The sequence below is a fragment of the Rutilus rutilus genome (assembly GCF_951802725.1).
Source record: "Rutilus rutilus genome assembly, chromosome: 11".
In the NCBI taxonomy this organism is placed as follows: Eukaryota; Metazoa; Chordata; class Actinopteri; order Cypriniformes; family Leuciscidae; genus Rutilus; species Rutilus rutilus.
The window spans coordinates 1,468,788-1,492,631 of record NC_140216.1 but is presented as its reverse complement, the minus strand read 5'-3'; the positions used below and the strand labels follow the sequence as shown (position 1 = coordinate 1,492,631).

General features: G+C 39.8%; 2 protein-coding genes across 10 annotated transcripts in view; both read left to right on the top strand.

Annotated features, from left to right (window-relative positions):
• The first annotated feature begins 2,165 nt into the window (after positions 1-2,165).
• On the top strand, positions 2,166-6,549 carry LOC311300030 (putative thiopurine S-methyltransferase). 5 transcript variants are annotated; one of them, XM_084424102.1, is made up of 9 exons: positions 2,166-2,303; positions 3,092-3,217; positions 3,934-4,026; positions 4,107-4,239; positions 5,639-5,691; positions 5,765-5,839; positions 5,934-6,019; positions 6,117-6,161; positions 6,281-6,549. In XM_084424102.1, the coding sequence occupies exons 2-9, from the start codon at positions 3,123-3,125 to the stop codon at positions 6,397-6,399; spliced, it is 699 nt and encodes a 232-aa protein (XP_084280228.1). In that variant the 5' UTR covers positions 2,166-2,303; positions 3,092-3,122; the 3' UTR covers positions 6,400-6,549. The 5 variants fall into 5 exon arrangements, with proteins under 5 accessions (XP_084280228.1, XP_084280225.1, XP_084280229.1 ...); XM_084424099.1 differs by having other exon boundaries at positions 2,217-2,303; positions 3,095-3,217; XM_084424103.1 differs by having other exon boundaries at positions 2,237-2,298.
• Positions 6,550-7,662: 1,113 nt separating this feature from the next.
• ext1c (exostoses (multiple) 1c) overlaps positions 7,663-23,844 on the top strand; it is a 78,665-nt gene continuing 62,483 nt past the window's right edge. The window contains exons 1-4 of one of the 5 annotated variants that reach the window (XM_084424076.1): positions 8,356-8,629; positions 12,107-12,188; positions 19,707-19,814; positions 20,409-21,475. In XM_084424076.1, coding sequence (XP_084280202.1) covers positions 20,547-21,475 — 929 coding nt within the window. In that variant the 5' untranslated portion in view covers positions 8,356-8,629; positions 12,107-12,188; positions 19,707-19,814; positions 20,409-20,546. Of the gene's footprint in view, positions 7,843-7,894; positions 8,160-8,350; positions 8,630-12,106; positions 12,189-19,706; positions 19,815-20,408; positions 21,476-23,844 lie in introns of those variants that run through there. The other 4 variants (XM_084424073.1, XM_084424075.1, XM_084424074.1 and 1 more) reach the window with 4 other exon arrangements.

Genomic DNA, 23,844 nt, shown 5'->3' with positions numbered 1-23,844 from the left:
CTTTAAACTGCAGACTAATGATACTGATTTTGCTTGTGCAAAAAAACAAACAAATTCTTGCAAAACCGAAGCAAACAGTGACAGACTGTTAAAGAACAACATTACAGTTTTTACTATGACCTCCAGGCTAGAGGAATTACCATGCCAGGGTCCCGGAGAGGAGAGTTCGGCCGATAGTAGACCCCCGGATTCAGGAGGAACAGAGCGGTTTCCGTCCCGGTCATGGAGCACTGGACCGGCTCTATACCCTCTCCGGTTCATGGGAGTTTGCCCAACCATGTGCTTTGTGGATTTGCAGAAGGCATTCGGCTGTGTTCCTCAAGGTCCTGTGGAGGGTGCTCTAGGGGTCCGGGGCCCTTTGCCGGTCCCTGTACGGCTGGAGCAGGAGCTTGGTTTGCATTGCCGGCTGTAAGTCGGACTTGTTCCCGGTGCATGTTGGACTCCGGCAGGGCTGTCCGTTGTCACCGGATCTGTTCATAATTTTTATGGACAGAATTTCAATGTGCAGGGGCCGGAGGGTGTCCGATTTGGGGACCACATGATTTCATCTCTGCTTTTTGGGGATGATGTTGTCGTGCTGGCCCCATCAGACCAGGACCTTCAGCGTGCGCTGGGACGGTTTGCAGCCAAGTGTGAAGCGGCTGGGATGAGAATCAGCACCTCCAAATCCAAGGACATGGTTCCCAGTCGGAAAAGGGAGGCTTGCCCACTTCAGGTTGGTGGAGAGTTCCTTCCTCAAGTGGAGGAGTTCATGTATCTCGAGGTCTTGTTCACGAGTGAGGGAAGGATGGACAGACAGATCGGTGCAGCTTCTGGAGTAATGCGGTCCATGTACCGGTCTGCTGTGGTGAAGAAGGAGCTGAGCTGCAAGGCGAAGGTCATGGTCATGAGCTGTGGGTCAAGATCCCGGATACCGGCGGCCGACGTGAGCTTTCTCCGCAGGGTGTCTGGGCGATCCCGTAGAGATAGGGTGAGGACACTCAGTAGGAGCTCGGAGTAAAGCCACTGCTCCTTCACATCGAGAGGGTCAGCTGAGGTGGATCGGGCTTCTGTTCCGGATGCCTCCCGGAAGGTGTTCTGGGCATGTCCCACCGGGAGGAGACCGCGGGGAAGACCTAGGACACACTGGAGGGATTATGTCTCCCGGCTGGCCTGAACGCCTCGGAGTGTCTGGGGCGAGGGAGGTCTGGACTGCTGCCCCGGATAAGAGGAAGATGATGGATGGATGGATTAATAGGGGGAAATGAGTAAGACCTTATTCTTCTGCCTTCACCAAATGGATATGCTCTTATTAATGCTTTTTACAACAATACTAAAAAATGTATCGCTGTCATTATCGTTTTCACAGTAACTCACTTTTCTTTTTCTTTTTTTTTTGAGGCAACAAGGCGCCTTGATTTCATTCTTGTGATAAAACTAATATATATATATATATATATATATATATATATATAGGGATAACCTTTTAGTGGTGAGAGTATGTTGGTTTGTGTTTTTATATATATTAACTCTATATTATAGGGTATTTTATTATTTTGCATAACAATAACATAACATACATAATATACAGAGGATCACAGTGTATTCAACTATTACCTGTTACATTCATAATAGCATTGAAGGAAACAACAGAAAAAAGAGAGGAAAAACTATACAGGGGAAAAGAAAAGGATTGTTAGGTTTATTATTTGTCAATTTTTGTATGTCTGTATATGATATTTTCATAAAAAAAAAAAAAAATGTTGCCCGTACTTTCATCATTTATTCATAACGTACATTATTATGTGAATATATGTTCTTCCACATTCAGGCCATAGAGAAAGCTTTCCTCCTTGTTTCTTTCTTTTTCTTTTTTCATTATCCAACAAACTTTAGTAGTATAGGCTACAATATATCAAATATAATTGATATCTTAATATATCCAACAAAAACAAAACAAAAAACATGCCAGAGTGTACAAATTGATTAATTAATCAAAACACTGTATATTCATTCAAGATATGACAAGTCTTTCTAGCTTTCTTGTCGACAATGTTCTCCAGACTGGTGCAATAATCCTTGGTCTCCTGAAGAAAATGAAGAAAATTTGGCTTGGATCCTGCCCAGTTATTCTTGTAGAAGATGTTTTCATCTATATATGTATATCTATGATCCTAGCGACAGCCAGTGACGAAAGGCTGGGCTGCGCCACTGTGACGTGTGACGTTATGTCGGAAGCCACGCCCATCACGCACACACTCTTCCTGTTATGAAAGCGATCACGTGAGAAGCCGCACTTTTGGACGCTGAATTGGAAAAGTAAGGTAACAAATCAGAAATCTTATCAAACATTTACAGTGTCATCTGCAGATTCGAGGTAAATGTTGATTATCTTGTTCTGGCTGAGTATGCTCTAAAGACACATAAAGATGTTTTAAATGTGTCTAACATTAATGTTTTTTATTGGCCACTGAAAGTCCAATGAGAGTCTTTATCAGTCAGATGATGCATTTATTAAGGTCATAGTAATACTGTGTCAGTTTTAGCATGAACAGAAAGTAACAATTAAAAGATGACATGATACACTATGCTTTGTCATCGTGCTTCAGTGGAACTATACAGTAGATCATGTGGTTTCGCACTGAAGCTTGGTTCTTTTGTAACAGATTTGGTAATGAATGTACTGTATAGTATTTACATTTGACATCGCAAATCACCTCACAAAAAATTATTATTGCACAAAAGTGACTAATCAAACATTGAAATGTATTAATATTGAATTGTGTTGACCCAACAGTACGAACCATTATTAACACAATGACATTGACTGAATAGTAAAATGAAGCATTTGTAATGCAGAAACAGCAGTAGAAGTGTACTTTATTAATCTGGATGTTAATCTCCTTATCTTGCATAGTTTAGTTCATGCTTTTTGAGTATGAGTGCATGTAATGCAACCCGTCTAACTTGATGAACGTGGGCGACAGTAGCTTGATTAGATGCACAACATTTGACGTCAACAGCATTTTTTTAATGCTCATTAGCCTATTTATTTTGCTCTCCTAACTTATGCATGATTATGTCTAATTAGTGTTTTATTATTTGCACATAGCAGCTGTCTGCTACCCTGAGAGAAGAGAGGAATGTCTGCTCAGGCGAACCGGGTCATGGCTTTGTCCGAGTGGGAGGACCGGTGGAAGGAAGGAAAAATTGGTTTTCATAGAGCTGAAGTGCACAAGTAATCACACACTGATCACTACTGACACTATAATCATGCACGTTAAACAGGACAATATTATGCTTTTTCCATCTTTCTTCAGTGTGTAATGTTGGTGTTTGAGGATGTTCTTCTCTATATCAGTGTCAGTGTTTCTGAACTCCTGAAACGCCTCCACTGTAGTCTTGAGTTTCTTCCGGGAACGAACACGTCACAATATTCCTCATTATAATAATTAATGCGCAGAATAAAGGGGCGGGGCCTGGTTGAGTTAGTTAGTAGTGTGTTAAACTGGCGGTTATGGTAAGGGGCGGGACATTTCCCAAACACGACCAATCACAATACACTGCTCCAGTCGACCAATCAGAGCACAGTGTGCTTTTCAGAAGGAGGGGCTTCATAGAGACAGGAACTAAACTGACAGACTGGGAAGAGAGGAGCCGCAACAATGGAGAATATGAGGAAAATAATCAACATTCAATCAGGAAAACCTGTTCTAGTAGAGCCTGAAAACTACATCAAGACTGTAAAAGGGCATAATAGGTGCTAGTCTTTAATACATCTCACATAACTCAATGATTTAGATGCCATCATGTGTTGCTTACGAATAAATAATGTTCATTTTGAATTATCCGTAAATGTATAAAGGAGCCATAAAATGTTATCAATGTATTGTTTTACTCTGAATCTCTCACTTTCATTTGTTTCAATCCACCTTTTTCTGTACTTTTTGGAAGATTGCTGGAAAACAACTTGGACAAAGTTGTATGTGGACGAAAGGAGATCCGATTCTTCTTCCCACTGTGTGGAAAATCTGTAGACATGAAATGGTACGAGGTCTAAAGTCTGTTTCAATGGATAATGTTAAAGATCTTCCTAGCGCTTCCTAAAATGTTCATATTTTTCTCAGGCTGGCTGATATGGGTCACACAGTTGTTGGAGTTGAAATTTCCGAGAAAGGAATTAAACAGTTCTTTGAAGAACAAGATCTTGCTTATAATGAAGAAGCAGTTCCAGCTATTACCGGAGCAAAGCTTTTCAAGGTATCTGAAGCTCTCAGGTTTGTCATCCTTAGTGTTTGCCAATGATAGTTACAGGGCCCATAAATCATACATCGAGTTACTATCCTGCTAAAGATGTCGACCTCGATTCAAACACCCACGCGCTCTTATTCCTCAATGACAGCGATTCGTCTAAGTCTAGTGAACCTTTGACTAGTGCAGTCACAGAAAACATTCAACGTTTGCGATGCCGCTGATCCAGAGAGAGCAGTTCTCATGAAACCACTTCACGAACAGTCTTTTCAATCACATAGGATCATTATTTTAGCCTTAAAATCTTTCAGATTATCACAGAAGTACTGGGATAAAAGTTTATAATTTGGATAAAAACACTGATGTGTACGGTACTGATTCATCCGGTCCTGAAACAAGTGAAGCCTTTATGAGTGAGTCATTGAATCATTCATTCAAGAGATTCGTTCAAAAATGCTGATTCATCCGGTAATGAAACAAGTGAAGTCTTTATGAGTGACTCATTGAATCATTCATTCAACAGATTTGTTCAGAAATGCAGATTCATCCAGTAATGAAACAAGTGCAGTCTTTATGAATGAGTAAAAAAAGTCTTTATGAGTGAGTCATTGAATCATTCATTCAAAAGATTCGTTCAAAAACACTGATTCATTCGGCAATGAAACAAGTGAAGTCTTTATGAGTGACTCATTGAATCATTCATTCAACAGATTTGTTCAGAAATGCAGATTCATCCAGTAATGAAACAAGTGCAGTCTTTATGAATGAGTAAAAAAAGTCTTTATGAGTGAGTCATTGAATCATTCATTCAAAAGATTCGTTCAAAAACACTGATTCATTCGGCAATGAAACAAGTGAAGTCTTTATGAGTGAGTCATTGAATCATTCATTCAAAAGATTCGTTCAAAAACAGTGATTCATTCGGCAATGAAACAAGTTAAGTCTTTATAAGCGAGTCATTGAATCATTCATTCAAAAGATTCGTTCAAAAACACTGATTCATTCGGCAATGAAACAAGTGAAGTCTTTATAAGCGAGTCATTGAATCATTCATTCAACAAGATTTTTTTATTTTTTTAATAATACATTAAAAAGTATCTTTGAATATGCGAGGCTTCCGATTAATTTTCCTCTATAGGTAAATAACTAGAATAATAACAAAGTGAAGTAAATGTGCAGTAAACCAGTATGTTTGTGACTGGTACAGGTAAAATAACTGGAAGTGAACGACACAGAGAGTCTTGCACATGCAAGTGACAAAAGGCTGCTCGTACATTTAAACGAATGCGCTGTATTGTTATGATGGCTTTCCTCGGATTAACACAGACGGATGATCCCAATGCTTCCACACACGGCGTGATGTTTCTGTGTCACGCTCTCCCATCTAATGCATTTTCCCTGTTCTCAGAGCGCGGATGGAAAGATCTCCATCTATCAGTGTGATTTATTCAAGTTCTCCAGGTGCGTTTTATACTTATTTTAGATGATAAAGCGTAACATAAAGCACATTTAAACGTCTCTCTCGGTCTCTCAGTGCCGTTGCAGGAAAGTTCGGAGGGATTTGGGATCGAGGAGGACTGGTGGCCATAAACCCATGTGACAGGGAAAAGTACGTATTAAATAAATCAACATTTCACGTCCATTTATTTATTTATGGTTTAAGTGGGATTGTATTTTGAATAGATCCGCTCTTTGTCCCAAAGGTACGGCTCTCTCCTTGTTTCTTTAATGGACAATGACTGCAGATATCTGGTGGACATAGTGGAATACAATCCTGAGCCGTACCAAGGTAACGTTAGGAAAGAAACTCATTATTGTTTTTCATTATAAAGCACATGTTTAGTTTATAGTTTTTGATCTTTTCTGTCGCCACATTTGACATGCAGGTCCACCATTTTTAGTATCAGAAGAGGATTTAAAAAATATGTTCGGTGAGTTTTTGGTCTCTGTTCTGACACCCATCATCTTACCTATTTCATTTAGATGTTTTTGTTATTCTGCATTACAGAGCTTTTATTTCTTGATCATTGCCGTGTCTGTCATATTTCAGGAGGACGCTGCATTATCGAGCTAGTCCAGGCTATAGACGGCTTTGAGGAAAAGCACAAATCATGGGGACTGGATTCACTGACGGAGAAAGTCTACCTTCTCTCTGCAAAAGCACAATGATCAATCTCTACATCAGCTGGAGCGCGATTCAGATAAATGCATAGGGTTGATGGAAGACACATTGCATTTTTTTTCTATTTTCATAAAAGTAACCTGAAAGTGTCATATTTCATACGTAATGCAAAATATTTTAATAAATCATTAATGAATTATTTTTCTAATATTTTGTGTTTATTTCATAACTGGGTGAGTGTGTGTAGCCTGCAGTGCGAGTGTGTGATGCGAGTTCTCAGTTTGAGCACAAGAGGGCAGTAGTTTGATATTTTCACGATCAGAATCAGAAAGAGCTTTTCACACACACAAGCTTCCAGTGCACACACACACACACACACACACACACATACAACAAGAGTTTAAGAATAACATAAAAAATATAGAAGTATAAAGACACAGTTAGGTTTAGTCATTCTATCAATTTAAAGATTATGAACATATTTACAGTATTATGAATAATATAAATTAAATATCAACTGAGTTTTCAAACTCAGAATTAATCTTAATTATGCGGTTCTTTTATTGTATAAAAAAACAAAACAAAGTGCAACTACTACTGGAGGTCTGGACATTATGAGATTTGCATCAGTGGTATTTTACACAAGTTAACATTATTAAGCTATTAGTAGTTTTATTTAGTGCATGTGGGTTCAAATACTGTGGATAAAAGCGTCTGTTGAATAAATGTAAATGCTGAAATGTGTGTCGCCTTAAAGGCCTGTAAACAAGCAAGAATTCATTTCTGTTCAGTTTAAATCTGTTGGAGGAAAAAAACTGACTTTTTAATGCAGATATATCTAGCTTAAAGGTACGGAAAGATATGTTTATGGCACGGTAAGGAATCATTAAAGACAAATTAAAGCATTATTATTATTCCATGCTCAAAAATCACTGTAAAGACACTATGCTGCATTAAAGCCAGACCGAATTAGTATCAATGTATACAGTTTTAATTTCTGTGTTCGTGCTTTTATGCCTCTTATAAGCAGCCTAAATGCCGCCTCAGAAGCGTCACTGTTCCATCTATGCCGTGTAAATAATTTTAGATTAGGAATCTCATCTCTAACCAACATTGTTATGATCTCTCTCTCTCTCTCTCTCTTTTTTAAACGAAACAAAAACACTTTGGTAAATAGTTTGTTAACCTTCGAGGTCTCGTGTGTTTGACCGCGAGAGAACCGCTGGCCAGATGTGCGCCTGTTTACTTTAAATATAGCTCGTGCTGAGGCACCCCGAGTCTCCCAGCCAATCACGAGCGCCGGGGGGCGGGGTCGACTGGAATGTTGTGGATGCGAGAAAATGAACAATGTAGCCCCATAAACTGATGCTGTATCGGGGAATATCAGTGCGCATCAACACAAACCCACAGCGCGAGATGCTTGATTTGGGGATTCCGGTGCGATTGAACAGGATTTGTGGAGAAACATTGAGCGTCTGCTGAAGTTCAGGGTGAGGCACTGTCTGTTATACACAATATAACTGCGTTGCATTGTGCATCTGCATCGCATTAATGCTCATGATTTCATGCGATTTTTAATCATCAATATCACGCTATTCCGGGGAACTTCAATGTTTGCGGCCGCGCTCACTGAATCCACCCCAAGGGCACTGCGACTATTGTTTCCTTGTCATATTTCATACACAAGGCATCGACAGCTCCCATCCACCAGCTCGCTAAAATATTTACGTGTCTGCTGGCGTTTCAGTGCTTAATAATGACTACATGTACAGTCTCATTCATCCACATGATCTGACGCGCAATTAAGGTAAGAAACACATTATTATCGCGGAGTAACGCCTCTTGGAAGCGATAACGCAAACAAAACAGCCTCGGGATAATTGTAGCCCGAATGGGATATTAATATTTGCTCAGATATGCTTCTGTATCATTAAAGAGAGGGAGGAGGTGTGAGATTACGCGCGCGCACGGTTGCGCGAGTCTCTCTGTAACTCAATCAGCTTGTTGAGCTGGGAAAGCGAGAAGACACGCGCTTCAGATGCGAGTGTGTGTGTGTGTGTGTGTGTGTGTGTGTGTGACAGACGGGGTTTGCGCTGCGGTTCAGGGCTGGTCTGTGTGGCACGAGGGTTTGTGCATCACGTAATAGTGTGCTGGTGAAAACAAGCACAGCCGTTTGACAGAGAGAAGAGAAGAGGAAGCATTTCGCATCGGGAGTGATGATGATGATGATGATGATGATGATGAAGCCATAACGAGGGACCAACGTCATAATAACAGGTAACGCACTTAATCCGACCTTTGCGCGAGACATAAACCGAGAGTGCCGCATATAAACAAGCAGAAATGTAGCAATGGTAAATATTGATTAAATTCAAACTGCGCAGACATGACCAATATTTAGCGATTTAAACTTTTAAATGTTATAATTTGAGGGATAATAAAATGTTGAGTAGAGTTTATATTTTTAAATATTTAAAAAGCAATAAGTAAAGTAATATCTGAATATAAAAAATACAAAATGTGTATTGCTTAATATAGGCTACTAATATTAAAAATACTTTTTAAAATACTTTTTAAATATTCAATTAAATCATCGGGTAGTCATTAATTCTTGACCGTTTAAATTCAGTAATGTTTACAATGTTTACAATATATATATATATATATATATATATATATATATATATATATATATATATATATATATATATATATAAATTATTTACACATACATGACAGAATGGATTAACAGCAGGAGGCCTATGTAGTTTATTTATTTAGTTAGTTAGTTTCTAGGACTGGAACAAAATCTAGAATGAAAGCATCGTAAATACAAAACAAACCTAACAAACAAGAGATGTAGTGTGTGTGTGTGTTGAAGAGATGTAGTGTGTATGTTGAAGAGATGAAGAGATGTAGTGTGTGTGTTGAAGAGATGTAGTGTGTGTGTTGAAGAGATGTAGTGTGTGTGTTGAAGAGATGTAGTGTGTGTTGAAGAGATATAGTGTGTGTGTTGAAGAGATGTAGTGTGTGTGTTGAAGAGATGTAGTGTGTGTGTGTGTGTGTGTGTGTGTGTGTGTGTGTGTGTGTTGAAGAGATGTAGTGTGTGTGTGTGTGTGTGTTTGTTGAAGAGATGTAGTGTGTGTGTGTGTGTGTGTGTGTTGAAGGGATGTAGTGTGCGTGTTGAAGAGATGTAGTGTGTGTTGAAGAGATGTAGTGTGTGTGTGTTGAAGAGATGTAGTGTGTGTGTTGAAGAGATGTAGTGTGTGTGTGTGTGTGTGTGTGTGTGTGTGTGTTGAAGAGATGTAGTGTGTGTGTGTGTGTGTGTGTGTGTGTGTGTGTGTGTGTTGAAGAGATGTAGTGTGTGTGTGTGTGTGTGTGTTGAAGGGATGTAGTGTGCGTGTTGAAGAGATGTAGTGTGTGTTGAAGAGATGTAGTGTGTATGTTGTCTGTATGTAGTGTGTCTGTTGAGATGTAGTGTGTATGTTGAAGAGATGTAGTGTGTGTGTTGAAGAGATGTAGTGTGTGTGTGTTGAAGAGATGTAGTGTGTGTGTTGAAGAGATGTAGTGTGTGTGTGTTGAAGAGATGTAGTGTGTGTGTTGAAGAGATGTAGTGTGTGTGTTGAAGAGATGTAGTGTGTGTGTGTTGAAGAGATGTAGTGTGTGTGTTGAAGAGATGTAGTGTGTGTGTGTGTGTGTGTGTGTGTGTTGAAGAGATGTAGTATGTGTGTGTGTGTGTGTGTTGAAGAGATGTAGTGTGCGTGTTGAAGAGATGTGTGTGTTGAAGAGATGTAGTGTGTGTGTGTTGAAGAGATGTAGTGTGTGTGTGTGTGTGTGTGTGTGTGTGTGTGTTGAAGAGATGTAGTATGTGTGTGTTGAAGAGATGTAGTGTGCGTGTTGAAGAGATGTAGTGTGTGTGTTGAAGAGATGTAGTGTGTGTGTTGAAGAGATGTAGTGTGTGTGTTGAAGAGATGTAGTGTGTGTGTTGAAGAGATGTAGTGTCTGTGTGTTGAAGAGATGTAGTGTGTGTGTGTTGAAGAGATGTAGTGTGTGTGTTGAAGAGATGTAGTATGTGTGTTGAAGAGATGTAGTGTGTGTGTGTGTGTGTGTTGAAGAGATGTAGTGTGTGTGTGTGTGTGTGTGTGTGTGTGTGTGTGTGTGTGTTGAAGAGATGTAGTATGTGTGTGTTGAAGAGGTATTGTGTGTGTGTGTGTTGAAGAGATGTAGTGTGTGTGTTGAAGAGATGTTGTGTGTGTGTTGTGTGTATGTAGTGTGTGTGTTGAAGAGGTGTAGTGTGTATGTGGTGTGTATGTAGTGTGTATGTTGAAGTGATGTAGTGTGTGTGTTGAAGAGGTGTATTGTGTATGTGGTGTGTATGTAGTGTGTGTGTTGAAGAGATGTTGTGTGTGTGTGTTGTGTGTATGTAGTGTGTGTGTTGAAGAGGTGTAGTGTGTGTGTTGAAGAGATGTTGTGTGTGTGTGTTGTGTGTATGTAGTGTGTGTGTTGAAGAGGTGTAGTGTGTATGTGGTGTGTATGTTGAAGAGATGTAGTGTGTGTGTTGAAGAGGTGTAGTGTGTATGTAGTGCGTATGTAGTGTGTGTGTTGAAGAGATGTAGTGTGTGTTGAAGAGATATAGTGTGTATGCAGTGTGTATGTAGTGTGTGTGTGTAGTGTGTAGTGTGTGTGTTGAAGAGATGTAGTGTATGTTGTGTGTATGTAGTGTGTGTGTTGAAGAGATGTAGTGTGTATGTTGAAGAGATGTAGTGTGTGTGTTGAAGAGATGTAGTGTGTGTGTGTGTGTGTGTGTGTGTGTTGAAGAGATGTAGTGTGTATGTAGTGTGTATATAGTGTGTGTGTAGTGTGTAGTGTGTGTGTTGAAGAGATGTTGTGTGTATGTAGTGTGTGTGTTGAGATGTAGTGTGTGTGTTGAAGAGATGTAGTGTGTGTGTGTGTGTGTGTGTGTGTGTGTGTGTGTTGAAGAGATGTCGTGTGTATGTAGTGTGTATATAGTGTGTGTGTAGTGTGTAGTGTGTGTGTTGAAGAGATGTTGTGTGTATGTAGTGTGTGTGTTGAGATGTAGTGTGTATGTTGAAGAGATGTAGTGTGTGTGTTGAAGAGATGTAGTGTGTGTGTGTGTGTGTGTGTGTTGAAGAGATGTAGTGTGTGTGTGTTTGTGTGTGTGTGTGTGTGTGTGTGTGTTGAAGAGATGTAGTGTGTATGTAGTGTGTGTGTATAGTGTGTAGTGTGTGTGTTGAAGAGATGTAGTGTGTATGTAGTGTGTGTTGAAGAGATATAAGTGTGTATGTAGTGTGTGTAGAAGAGGTATAGTGTGTATGTAGTGTATGTTGAAGAGATATAAGTGTGTATGTAGTGTGTGTTGAAGAGATATAGTGTGTATGTTGAAGAGATGTAGTGTGTGTGTTGAAGAGATGTAGTGTATGTTGTGTGTATGTAGTGTGTGTGTTGAAGATATGTAGTGTGTATGTTGAAGAGATGTAGTGTGTGTGTGTGTGTGTGTGTGTGTGTGTGTGTTGAAGAGATGTAGTGTGTATGTAGTGTGTGTGTGTAGTGTGTAGTGTGTGTGTTGAAGAGATATAAGTGTGTATGTAGTGTGTGTAGAAGAGGTATAGTGTGTATGTAGTGTATGTTGAAGAGATATAGTGTGTATGTAGTGTGTGTGTTGAAGTCGGTGTATCCGCTGATATCACAGGTGTATCAGGATCATCACAGCATTTTAATTCTCTCTTTAATTAGATCCCAGGATACCGAGAAGTGCTTGAGATTCAGGAGCGGGCCGAAAGCTGGGAGGGGTTTGTGGAAGACGAGTTTCTGAGAGGTTAATCTTCTAAACAGATTTCTTGTTTCGTGTCGTTTTACGTGTCATGTGACATGAAGCGTCAATCCCTGCAGGGAAAACTGGAATAACGTGTGGAATCTCGGCTCTTTTGACAGGCTCTATTATGAGGCATATAACATAACGTAAATGACTTCATTCGGGCCGGAGGAAGGTGAAAGAAAGGAGGAGCGTGAGAATGTTTTTCAGTTTGACATTTAAAGCTCATTCGGTTGTGAGAACCTCAGATTGTCCCAGCCTTTCCAGTTTGTCAGGATAATTAGCCCTCGTGGTGTGTGTGCGAGGAGCATATTGTTTAGACATAATTAATCAAGCCTGCTGGTAATTATTGTTGTCCATAAATTAACACATGAAGCACGCAGCGGGTGTTCAGAAAGATGCAGCCATCATCATCATCATCATAATAACCACTTTTACACAGCAACCCAAACAACTTCTCAATCTGCCAATCCTGGCTTTACGTGAGAGATTAGCGCAGAACATCATGTCAGATTTTTCTTGAACATCCTCGGCTCTGAAATTGCACTGACTCTGTTGATCCAGGTCTGTGTTTTCTCCGAAGCCAGAGCCGACGGCCCGTCAGTCTCAGTCGACCTGTAATGACAGAGTTTCAGGTTTAATTTTAACTCCGGCTCTCCCACCTCACCGCATCGTTTGTGTTTCTCCAACATCAGCTGCCGCTAACATTATTTTTACACGCTGCAATTCAGGGCAGCTGAAGCTATAAAAAAGAGAAGAAGTCTGCCATAACCAGTCGATAACACCAGTGCCACTGGCCCAGTGCTGCCATAACCAGTCGATAACACCAGTGACACTGGCTTAGTGCTGCTATAACCAGTCGATAACACCAGTGACACTGGCCCAGTGCTGCTATAACCAGTCGATAACACCAGTGACACTGGCCCAGTGCTGCTATAACCAGTCGATAACACCAGTGCCACTGGCTTAGTGCTGCTATAACCAGTCGATAACACCAGTGCCACTGGCCCAGTGCTGCTATAACCAGTCGATAACACCAGTGACACTGGCCCAGTGCTGCTATAACCAGTCGATAACACCAGTGCCACTGGCCCAGTGCTGCTATAACCAGTCGATAACACCAGTGCCACTGGCCCAGTGCTGCTATAACCAGTCGATAACACCAGTGACACTGGCCCAGTGCTGCTATAACCAGACCCAGGTTAAACCCGGATGGAGAACTAGTGTTACGGATGTTGGACTAATCATTTGAAGAACATCATGCAAGGGAAACGTCTTAACTCGAGTGCTAATGAACAAAAATCTTAACACTAAATCGGCTAACGAAGACGTTCCCTTCACATAGTGTCCTGTAAGTCTAAAATAAATGAATATAAATAATAAATAATAATAAATAAACTATATGTGTGCTGTTCCGGCATAAAAAAAAGAAAGAAAAGTTTGGGGTTTAATGAGAATTGTCTAAAAGGATTAGTTCACTTTCAAAACAATTTTTGCTGATAATGTACTCCCCCCGATGCCATCCAAGATATCCATGTCTTTCTTTCTTCAGTCGAAAAGAAATGAAGGTTTTTGAGGAAAACATTCCAGGATCTTTCTACACAGAATGGACTTCAATGGCACCCAACTATACCAATGTTCAAAGAAGGTTCAAATGTCCGTCTCAATGCAGCTTCAACGTCTCGACACGATCCCAGTCGAGAAATAAGAGTCTTATCCAGCGAAACGATCCGTCATTTTCTAAAAAAATATTTATATATACACTTTTTAACCACAAATGCTCGTCGTGTACCATCTCTGAGATGCGCCACGCATTACGTCATCACGTTGGAAAGGTCACGCGTCTCGTCATCTAAGTTATTTGTCTGTGTTCTCCGGTTCCAAATGAGCGAATCTCATTTTCTCCTCCAACTTCAAAATCGGCCGACATTTTTGTTTTCATTTATTATTATTATTTTAATTTTTTCCGTGACCTTTCCAACGTGATGACGTAATGCGTGGCACATCTCAGAGATGGTACACGACGAGCATTTGTGGTTAAAACAAATATATATATATATGTTTTAGAAAATGACCGATCGTTTCGCTGGATAAGACTCTTATTGGCTATTTCAAAAAAGGGGAGGAGCTGTTCGATATGCCCCGCCCTGTCTTCCTGTTTCAGTGGAAATGACATCAACACATTGAATAATGCTGCGCGATTCAAGGCACTTTCATATCCACTTAATATGCAGAGACAACTTTTTTCTTTAGGTCGATTTCACCAAAAATTGCAGTTTGCATAGCAAACGCGAACAGGAGTGTGTTTCCCGAAGCAAACTATGGTCGTAAGTTCCGTCGTTACTAACACAAGTCAATGGAACTTGCGACCATAGTTGGCTAACGATGCTTTTGGAGACACGGCAACATTTGGGGACGGAACTGACCAATGGCAGATACACCCCTTTTCCGCTGGTGCCGGTTCGGAGCCGGTGCCTACTCGCAAACCAGTTCTTCGCGTTTCGGCAGCCAAAGAACCGGTTCTCGGCCAGGAAAATAGGTTCCAAAGTGGCACCAACTCTTTGCTGGACTAGAGCCGGTCTTTTACCACGTCATGCTTACGTCGGGGTTATTGTCGAACTTCTTCTCGAACGTAACCTCCGTCTATAGTCATCCAGACGAGCAGCACAAATGTTCTAAACGTCTTCTTCTGACCCCGATATAGGATCGCAAAGCCAGGAGAAACATTTGCAGAAAGACGATGTAGTCCAGTTGGCGCAAGCGTTTCTGGGAAAGCTAAGACGTATGGCAACGTACACAGTGACGTAACGACGTCGTTCGCTGGGCTCTCTAGGCAGTGGAAAAACAAACAGGTTCTGAGAAGGTTCGCAAGTTGAACCAACTTTGAACCAGCAGCACCAGTTCCGAACCAGTTCCTTTTTGCCGGAAAAGGGGTAACAGTGTACAGCGAGTGTTTGAGAACCGGTTCAACAGTATTTAGTGCAGAAAGCCACACTTCTGACCTTCCAAAGCAACAGAATATGCAAATATAAACAGTGCAGTTTGGATGTGTAAGGATGACATGTTCTCCAAGCAGGATTTTTTAGCTCAGTTCTGATTTATTCGCTGTAGAGGGAGATAAGCTCCACGTCCAGCTGTCACACACTCGTCATGTGAGACACCGACACACGCGGCGTACAACTGCTCCATCACCTGCTCGCTGTCCTTCTGCACGCGCACACTGCCAACACTCGCCTACTTTCCCCGACTGGAACACACTCGTTCTGAGAAAGCTAATGAAGTGTCCAGAAGACAGATCACTGAAAGTTTGGAAGACTGTGTTCACTTATTCAGCTGTTTTCTGTCGGGTGATTGAGCAATATGCCGTCGCATCTCGATCTCATTACACGCCTCCGGCCCGTTTCTGAATCCTAAACCCGCTGTGATGTACGGGACGAGTGTCGCAGACTTACAGTGAGCTGATGGATGAGGAAGATAAAGAGAGAGAGAACAGTTCCTTCTGTCAGCAGATGCAGGGTTTGGGAATGAGGAAACCCAGTTAAAACACCCCAGCATTTTTTTAGAGTGTATTTTCTTCTTTGCAACTCATTTTGTCTCCTTATAATGTTCAAATGAATAAATTTTTTTAATGATTTGGGAATGAGGAAAAAACAGACAGTTGCATAAAAATAAAAATAAAATTATTTGAACATTATATGGAGACAAAATGAGTTGCAAAGAAGAAAATACACTCTAAAAAAACGCTGGGTTACATTTTTAAAGTACATTTTTAACGCACCGTTTGGGTTTGTCCATATTTGACCCAAAATTGGGTTAAGGCAACCCAGCATTGTTTAGTGTCCTGCAAAAAAAAGATCTTTTAACTTTGCAATTACTAATGGTTCTTTAAATCTGCATTTCAGTTCTCTGTCTTTATCTGGTGTTTCACTGCGTGCCGTTGTTGTTTTGTGGGGGTGAAAGTAGAGGAACTTTTGCAGCTATATGCTTCTATATGAGTTATCATTTTGACATTTCATTAAATTTTTCATGTGCAGCAGGAAGAAAGTTATTCTATTGCTGTCGGCGGATCTTGGCAGAGCGACCTGAGCTTATAGTCCTCGGTATAATACCAAATAATCAAAAGAATTATATATATACTGTATAATTTAATATAATTCAACGTATATTATATATAATTGAATATGTATTATATAATTTATGCAATATTATAGGAAAATTAACATCTTCAAACCTTTATTCAAATATTACAAACACTTTGTCAAAGATTTTAACAGTAAGCATACTGCGGAGTTGTGCTTGTTTTATTTGTGATATTAATAATGCAGTGAAACATGACAAATTGTGTGACATCATTTTTGTCCAGGCTGTCATACACAGAAATAATGAACACATGCAAAAACGAGAGAACCAATGAAATATTAATAACTGAATATGTTGTAGTCGGTGTGCTTTTTCATGTCAGCTTTTTTGTGTTTTCTATGCAAAGTTTTCTATATAAACCTGTCGCTGTAGTTTGCCTTTTCTGCCAAATAATTTTAGCATTTTGTTTCTCCTCCATATTCAAAATATTAAAAAAAATATATATACAAAAAAAAAAAATCATATTTTGATGGTTTATTTGAACTTTAGGGTCATTAAAAACAAATATCCCCTTCTGACATCACAAAATAAATACACATATATATGCTGTATATATATACAGTATAGACCTATATATACACGAGTATATAATCTCTCTCTATAGGCTATATATTGATCCTGATGCAAATGAAAATCTAAACTGCAGTTCCAGTTCATTTTCGAGATTAGTTCAGATTGAGATTAACTTCACCTGTGAGGCATAAAGAGCCAAACGAAAGGGAAGAAGGGAAATCAATGTCCTAACTGAGGGATTCATGCATTAATAATGAGCAGCTTGTAATGAAAATCCTGCGCATCTGTTTCCTGATAAATATGTGCTTGGCCTGCAGGGTTTCTGAGGAGAGCTTTCCCGTGAAAACCCAGGTCTCCGTGATCACACACACACGCTCACTGCGTTTAACATCATATTCTCCATGTCACATATTAGTAATGCATCTCCATAAGTGCGCATGCAGAACACACACAGGCCCTTTATACACTCCAGAGCTTTAGATGAGTTTGCGCTCGGTCAGACTGCGTAAAGAGAGATAAGAGAGAAACTCTAGAGGAATTCAGCAGAGGTAGAGAAGAGCAGGTGAGACCTGAAAGCTGTCTTTGTGTGTATGCTGGCAGTCGAAACACTGAGCTTCTCTCTCACACACACACACACACACACACACACACACACACACACACACACACACACACACACACACACACACACACACACACACACACACACACACACACACACACACACACACACACACACACACACACACACAGGTACACACAGACAAACACCTCCCCTTCAAAACCACTGCGTGCTTCTCGGCAAAGCAAACAAACTAACCGTTCAGAAGCTCAGTCTCGGCTCTCGCTCTCCGTTCAGGGTTACTAAAGCTGCATTATTTTTCACTTCTTCATGATGCTATCAAACCCTGCTCATGTTCACTGCAAACACTGAAGCAGTGTGTGTGTGTGTGTGTGTGAAAACAGCAGAACCCACTCACACCACAAGACTAAATTCAGCCGTTTTAAATCAAGCATGGCCTCATAAAGTCTGATGATGAGACGCTTGATAACTTGACACTCACTGCTTAGCTTTTGTTAACGTCTCCTGTTAAAGCTGTGAACTGGCCTTTTGTGTACAGTAGCGGAGGGGATATTTGTTTTTAATGACCCGACAAGTATGATTAAAGCATCAAAATATGAGGAAAATCATTTATGTTTTTTTTTTATGTATTTTAAATATGAGGGAAGATCAAAACACTGCATTTGGTTAAGGTGTTTATCTGACAAAATGATTATTACAGCTACAGGTGTTATTTTACTTTACATTGAAAAACAACAAGCATACATTGACTGCAACATAATCAGTTATTAATATTTCATTGGTTCTCTTGTTTTTGCATGTGTTCATCATTTCTTTTGTATGAGAGCCTGGACAAAAACGATGTCGCGCAATTGGTCATGTTTCACTGCGTCCTCACAAACACAACAAGCACAACTACGCAATATGCTTTCAAAATCTTTAACAAATTGCATCATTATCATGCAGTATTTAGTATGTAATTCAATAAAATTCCTACATTTTTAAGTTTTCTTATAGTTAAGCCTTTTTTAATGACTTTGCACTGTAAACAAAATATTTTCATTATTTGTTATCTTTTGTCAAATCAATTTAGATAAATTATATTTCAATGAACTCAACATTTTAAGGCAACCAGGTAACTTACTTTAAAGTTAAACTAACAATATTTTTTACATTTTGTCAGTTTTTAATGGATGTATGTAGTCCATTATAAAGCTCTCCTCAAGATAACGCAATATCAACACATTTTGTCCTCATTTTGAACATTGTTTTCCCATTTAAAATCATTTTATAAAATGCTTTGTTTTTCTTTAAAATGCCACTTATTGAATACTTTGTCATGTTATGCAATGATGCACATTTTATTGCCTTAATTGCATGCAAATATTGACTGTCCTGTACATGAGATTGTCTGATAGTCACGTTCAGTTTTTAATGGATGGATGTTGCCCACATAAAAATCTCTCCTCAAGATAACGCAATAGCAAAACATTTTGAACATGAATTGTTTTCCCATTTAAAATCCCCCAAAAATCATTTCATAAAATGGTGTTTTTCTTTAAAATGCCACTTAATGAATACTTTGTCACGTGATGCAATGATTGCAAATATTGACTGTCCTGGTAGTCATGTTCAGTGACCACTGCTTTTTTTAAATGCACTACTTGTGACGCACGAAATACAGTCAAACCTACATTTATTCAGACACCTTCAACATTTCTCACATTATCACAGATTATTCACTATAGTTTAGAAAATGGTAATAAATATATAATAATAGAAACAAAAAGTTTTGTCCATCCTGACTGTCTCACACATGAATTATGTTGAATATCTGTCAGCTGTTAAATTTAACTACACAATTAGATAATACCAGTTTAGCTCAACCAATCACCAAGCAATGCTTCATTTTGTTCAGTCTGTGTGTAAAAAGAGCATTAGCAATTAAAGAAAACACACTTCAGCAAAACATGATCAGCTCAAAGTGTCCGAATCATTTTTGGTCCAAAATGTGTATAAATTTAACACTGTATGAATAATATTTGGGTATAATATGTCACAGGTTACTTTATTTTGCTCTCTTCACTCACAGAAATGAACTATAGTGTCCTGCACACACTAGTAAAAAAAAAAAAAAAGATATCTGATTTTTGGTTTGACTGTATGTCCTTTCATACTTCACCGCGCTGCCATCCATGATGCATTGCTCGCTCTGTAACGTTCTCGTGTGTTTGACTCTGTCGGGTGTGTGTGGATATAAACGAACAGAAGGCTGTGTACTGAAGTGTGCTCTCGACTCTCTGCAGAGGGGATTCACTGAGCCATGCGGAGAGAAGGACCAGCGAGAGAGAAGACACTTACAGCGGACGCGCCGAACACACTGTAAAACATTTTTGTTGGTTTAACTTAAAAAAGTAAGTAACCTGGTTGCCTTAAAATCTTAAGTTCATTGAAATTAAAAAAAATAGTTAAAGGTGCAGTGTGTAATATTTTGGAGGATCTGTTATATCCAATATCATATCCATAACTATGTTTTCAGTGGTGTGTAAAGACCTTACATAATGAAGCGTTATGTTTTTATTAGCTTAGAATGAGCATTTCTCTCTACACACACCGCGGGTCCGCTCACATCGACATGTTTCTACGGTGGCCCTGAGCGTGTTTCGTCACTATGTTGTTCTTCGTGTAAAGAAGCTTCTGCTAAAGTCAGAAAATAAAACACTGACACAATGATGAACAAGTGAGAATAATATTCGCAATAACATCGTTTTACTGAATAATTAAGTACGCCTAATTTCTTAATTTATGTTTGTAATGAAACCTCATTGCTTAACTGGCTACTCTCTGCTGTCTCAGGCGACGACATCACTTCCTGTCGGCCACCGTAACTTCTGTTGGGTGCAATTCGCAACCTCACCACTAGATGCCGCTAACAATTACACACTGCACCTTTAAAGCAATGTAAAAACATATGTTGTCATAACTTATTGATCATATTTTTTTTACAGTGAACAGAGGCTAGAGGTTAGCATTGATGGACAGGTGGAGATCGGAGCAATGCTGGAGCTTCGGCCCCTGTTGTCCCGCTCGTCTCGGTCCCGCTGACGATCCCGGATCGGCTCCGGCGCTCCGAGGCTGAGAGACTCATGCAGGCCCGGAAGAAGTACGTGCTTCTGGGCTTGTGCTCGTTCTGCTGGCTTCTGCTGTATTACCTACAGGACCGGCTCCTGGGTTTCCTCGCGTATAGGAGAGGAGAGGGTGCGCGGCCGTGGCCCGACTGGCTAGATCGGGATCTTCTCCCGGGATTCGCCGAACACGCCGAGCTGTTAAATGACGGAGGACCGGGAGACTCGCCTCGGCAGCGACGGCAAGCGTGGACCGGGATCTACAAGGACAGTCGGTGCAGGATGGAAACATGCTTCGATTTCGCGCGATGTCAAGCCCTAAGCGCCTTTCGGGTCTATATCTATCCGCCGGAGAAGAGCGAACGAGTGTCGGAAAGCTATCGGAAAATCCTCACCTCGGTGGCGGAGTCGCGTTACTACACGTCGGATCCTCGGGAAGCGTGTCTATTCGTGTTGGGAATCGATACGCTTGATCGGGATCAGCTATCGACACAGTTCGTTCCCAACGTAGACGAACGGATTCGCGGATATCCGCTCTGGAACGACGGGAGGAATCATGTCATCTTTAACCTTTATTCCGGAACTTGGCCGAATTACACCGAGGATCTGGGATTTAACATGGGACAGGCTATCTTAGCAAAAGCAAGCTTGAATACGGAGCACTTCCGACCGGGATTTGACGTGTCAATCCCGTTGTTTTCTAAAGAACACCCTCAGAAGGGCGGCGAGCGTGGATGGCTAGTGCGCAACACCGTCCCGCCGCGCCGGAAGTACTTGTTGATGTTTAAAGGGAAACGTTACTTGACGGGCATCGGATCGGACACTCGTAACGCTCTGCATCACATCCACAACGGGAAGGACATCGTGTCCCTAACCACGTGTCGCCACGGGAAGGACTGGGAGAAGCACAAGGATGCGCGGTGTGACCGGGATAACCGGGAGTATGAGAGGTGAGTGTCTGGTTTCTGTGAGTCAGTGTTGAACACGAGACGCTGCTATCGGTTACTGATGTAACAGAGTCAGGAGTGAATAACGCTCAACATGTATCAAGTGTTCTCTTGGGATCATGTCATACATCATACATGTGTTTAAACCAAGCGGCAACCTTCCTGTCTCTCTCTTGAATTCAACACTGAAGTGACTTAAACTGCAGTTCATCGACTGGCCACTAGAGACCGGCTGCAGAAGAGAGTCAATCCCATAGACCCCCATGTTAAAATGGCCAACTTTACAGAAGAAAAAAATGTGTTTACAGTCTGGTGCAAAACGTAGTTTTGGTCTATACAGCTAATGTTGCCCTTCATGACGACTGTGAGGGGGGTGAATTTTTTTACAAATCATCTGTTTAAATTATATTGAGCCTTAAAGTTCTGCATAATTAAGGGCGTGGCCATTTGAGTGACAGGTGGATTTCCGCTGATGTCACTACTAGCCGTTTGTCTGCTGTCTGTTAGCACGTCACCTCAGCTAATCCGCCTCGCTGCATATTTTCGGTTATCCGAGTGACGCTTCCAAGATGGCGACGGCCGGCTCCGCCCACTTTGGGCTTCAAAAATGCTCTTCAGAAACACTAGGGGTGACGTCACGCACACTTCGTCCATATTTTTTTACAGTCTATAGTTTAAAGAGACTTTGACTCGACATTTGTCATTCATGAAACATGAGCGGAATGAATGCGCTTTCACTAAGCCCCGCCCCCCTTGGTTACTGTTGCTAGCTTTACAGAACATCAAATATGAATTAATTTTTCCATGATTGTCTGTAAAACATGTTAGCAAAGCGTTAAAACATGCTAGCAAGATGTGAGCAATTGGTAAGACATGTTAGCAACACGCTAATTAATGCTAACAATCTATTAAAACATGTTAACATGCCGGCAAAATGCTAAATAATGTTTGTCACATGCCAAGACATGTTAGCAACATGATACAAACTTGCTGGGAAGCTTTTAAAACTTTCAAACAAGCCTTTGTCGAGCCATGAGTCCTGACAAACTTTAATTTAAAATGTAATTTTTGCATTTAAAAGTGAACATGCAGATCCACCGTAGACTTGCATTAGAAAAGAGCAAAAGCTTGAGAGAGAGAATGCGCATGGAAACTGTTGCTAAGGCAGGATTGGTCAGTGACATTTGAAGGCGGGGCTTAGCTAAGAGCAGTTTACACTGCTCATGTTTAATGACACCAAAAGCTTCAACTTGAATTATTCCCAGAGGACTGTAAATAAAATCATGCTTGATAGTACACTCCTGTCTCAGCTGTTCTGCGAGTCAAACCACACATTTCTAAATTGTTTTGTAATGCACACATGACCCAGTGGAGTTAAACAGATTTTGGATGAGGAGACAGAAGAAATATGTGTAAGGAAGGGAGTGAACTAACACAGAGAATGTGTATGAAATCCAGCGTTGGCCTTAAAGGAGCGGAGCGAATAAACGTCTCGAACTGTTGAACGGCTTCGGGCTTGTTTGCTCTTGGTTTGTGGTGGATGAATGTGTTCATTTGTTCCACTCGACAGGTTCAGCGAACAAACTTAGCCAAACTTCTTAGCAATATACCGGTGTTCGGTGGTCCTGGTCCATGTGAGGAAGTCAAGCATTCGTGAAATACTTTATTTCTACTGGAATGAGCATGGCGGTTTGCATCGTGGAGGTCTGAGCAGGAGAAGTGTGCTTTATATTCACAGAGAGGGAGGATTGTAGCAGGAACGGCGGTTTGAGAGTCTGAAAATTAGACCCCAAAATATTTTATATATGACATAAGATGTAGTATCGTCTAATTTTGTATCTTGATAATTTAGCAACTTGACTACAGTAAAAGGATAACATGAACATATTTCATGTCATTTTTTATTTAATTTATATGATTTATTTTATAAATAACTGTATAAAATGTTTTATAATTTTTTAAAATATATATATATATTTTTTTTTCTATAAATTAATATATTTTTTTATATTATTTATAATTTATAAAACTACTCTAGCAGGAAAAGGATAACATTAACATATTTCATGCCATTTTTTATTTAATTTATTTGATTTATTTTATAAATAACTGTATAAAATGTTTTATATTTTTTTAAAATATATATATTTTTTTTATATATAAATTAATATATTTTTTTATATTATTTATAATTTATAAAACTACTCTAGCAGGAAAAGGATAACATGAACATATTTCATGTCATTTTTTATTTAATTTATATGATTTATTTTATAAATAACTATAAAATGTTTTATATTTTTTTAAAATAAATATATAATTGTTTTTTTATATAAATTAATATATTTATTTATATTATTTATAATTTATAA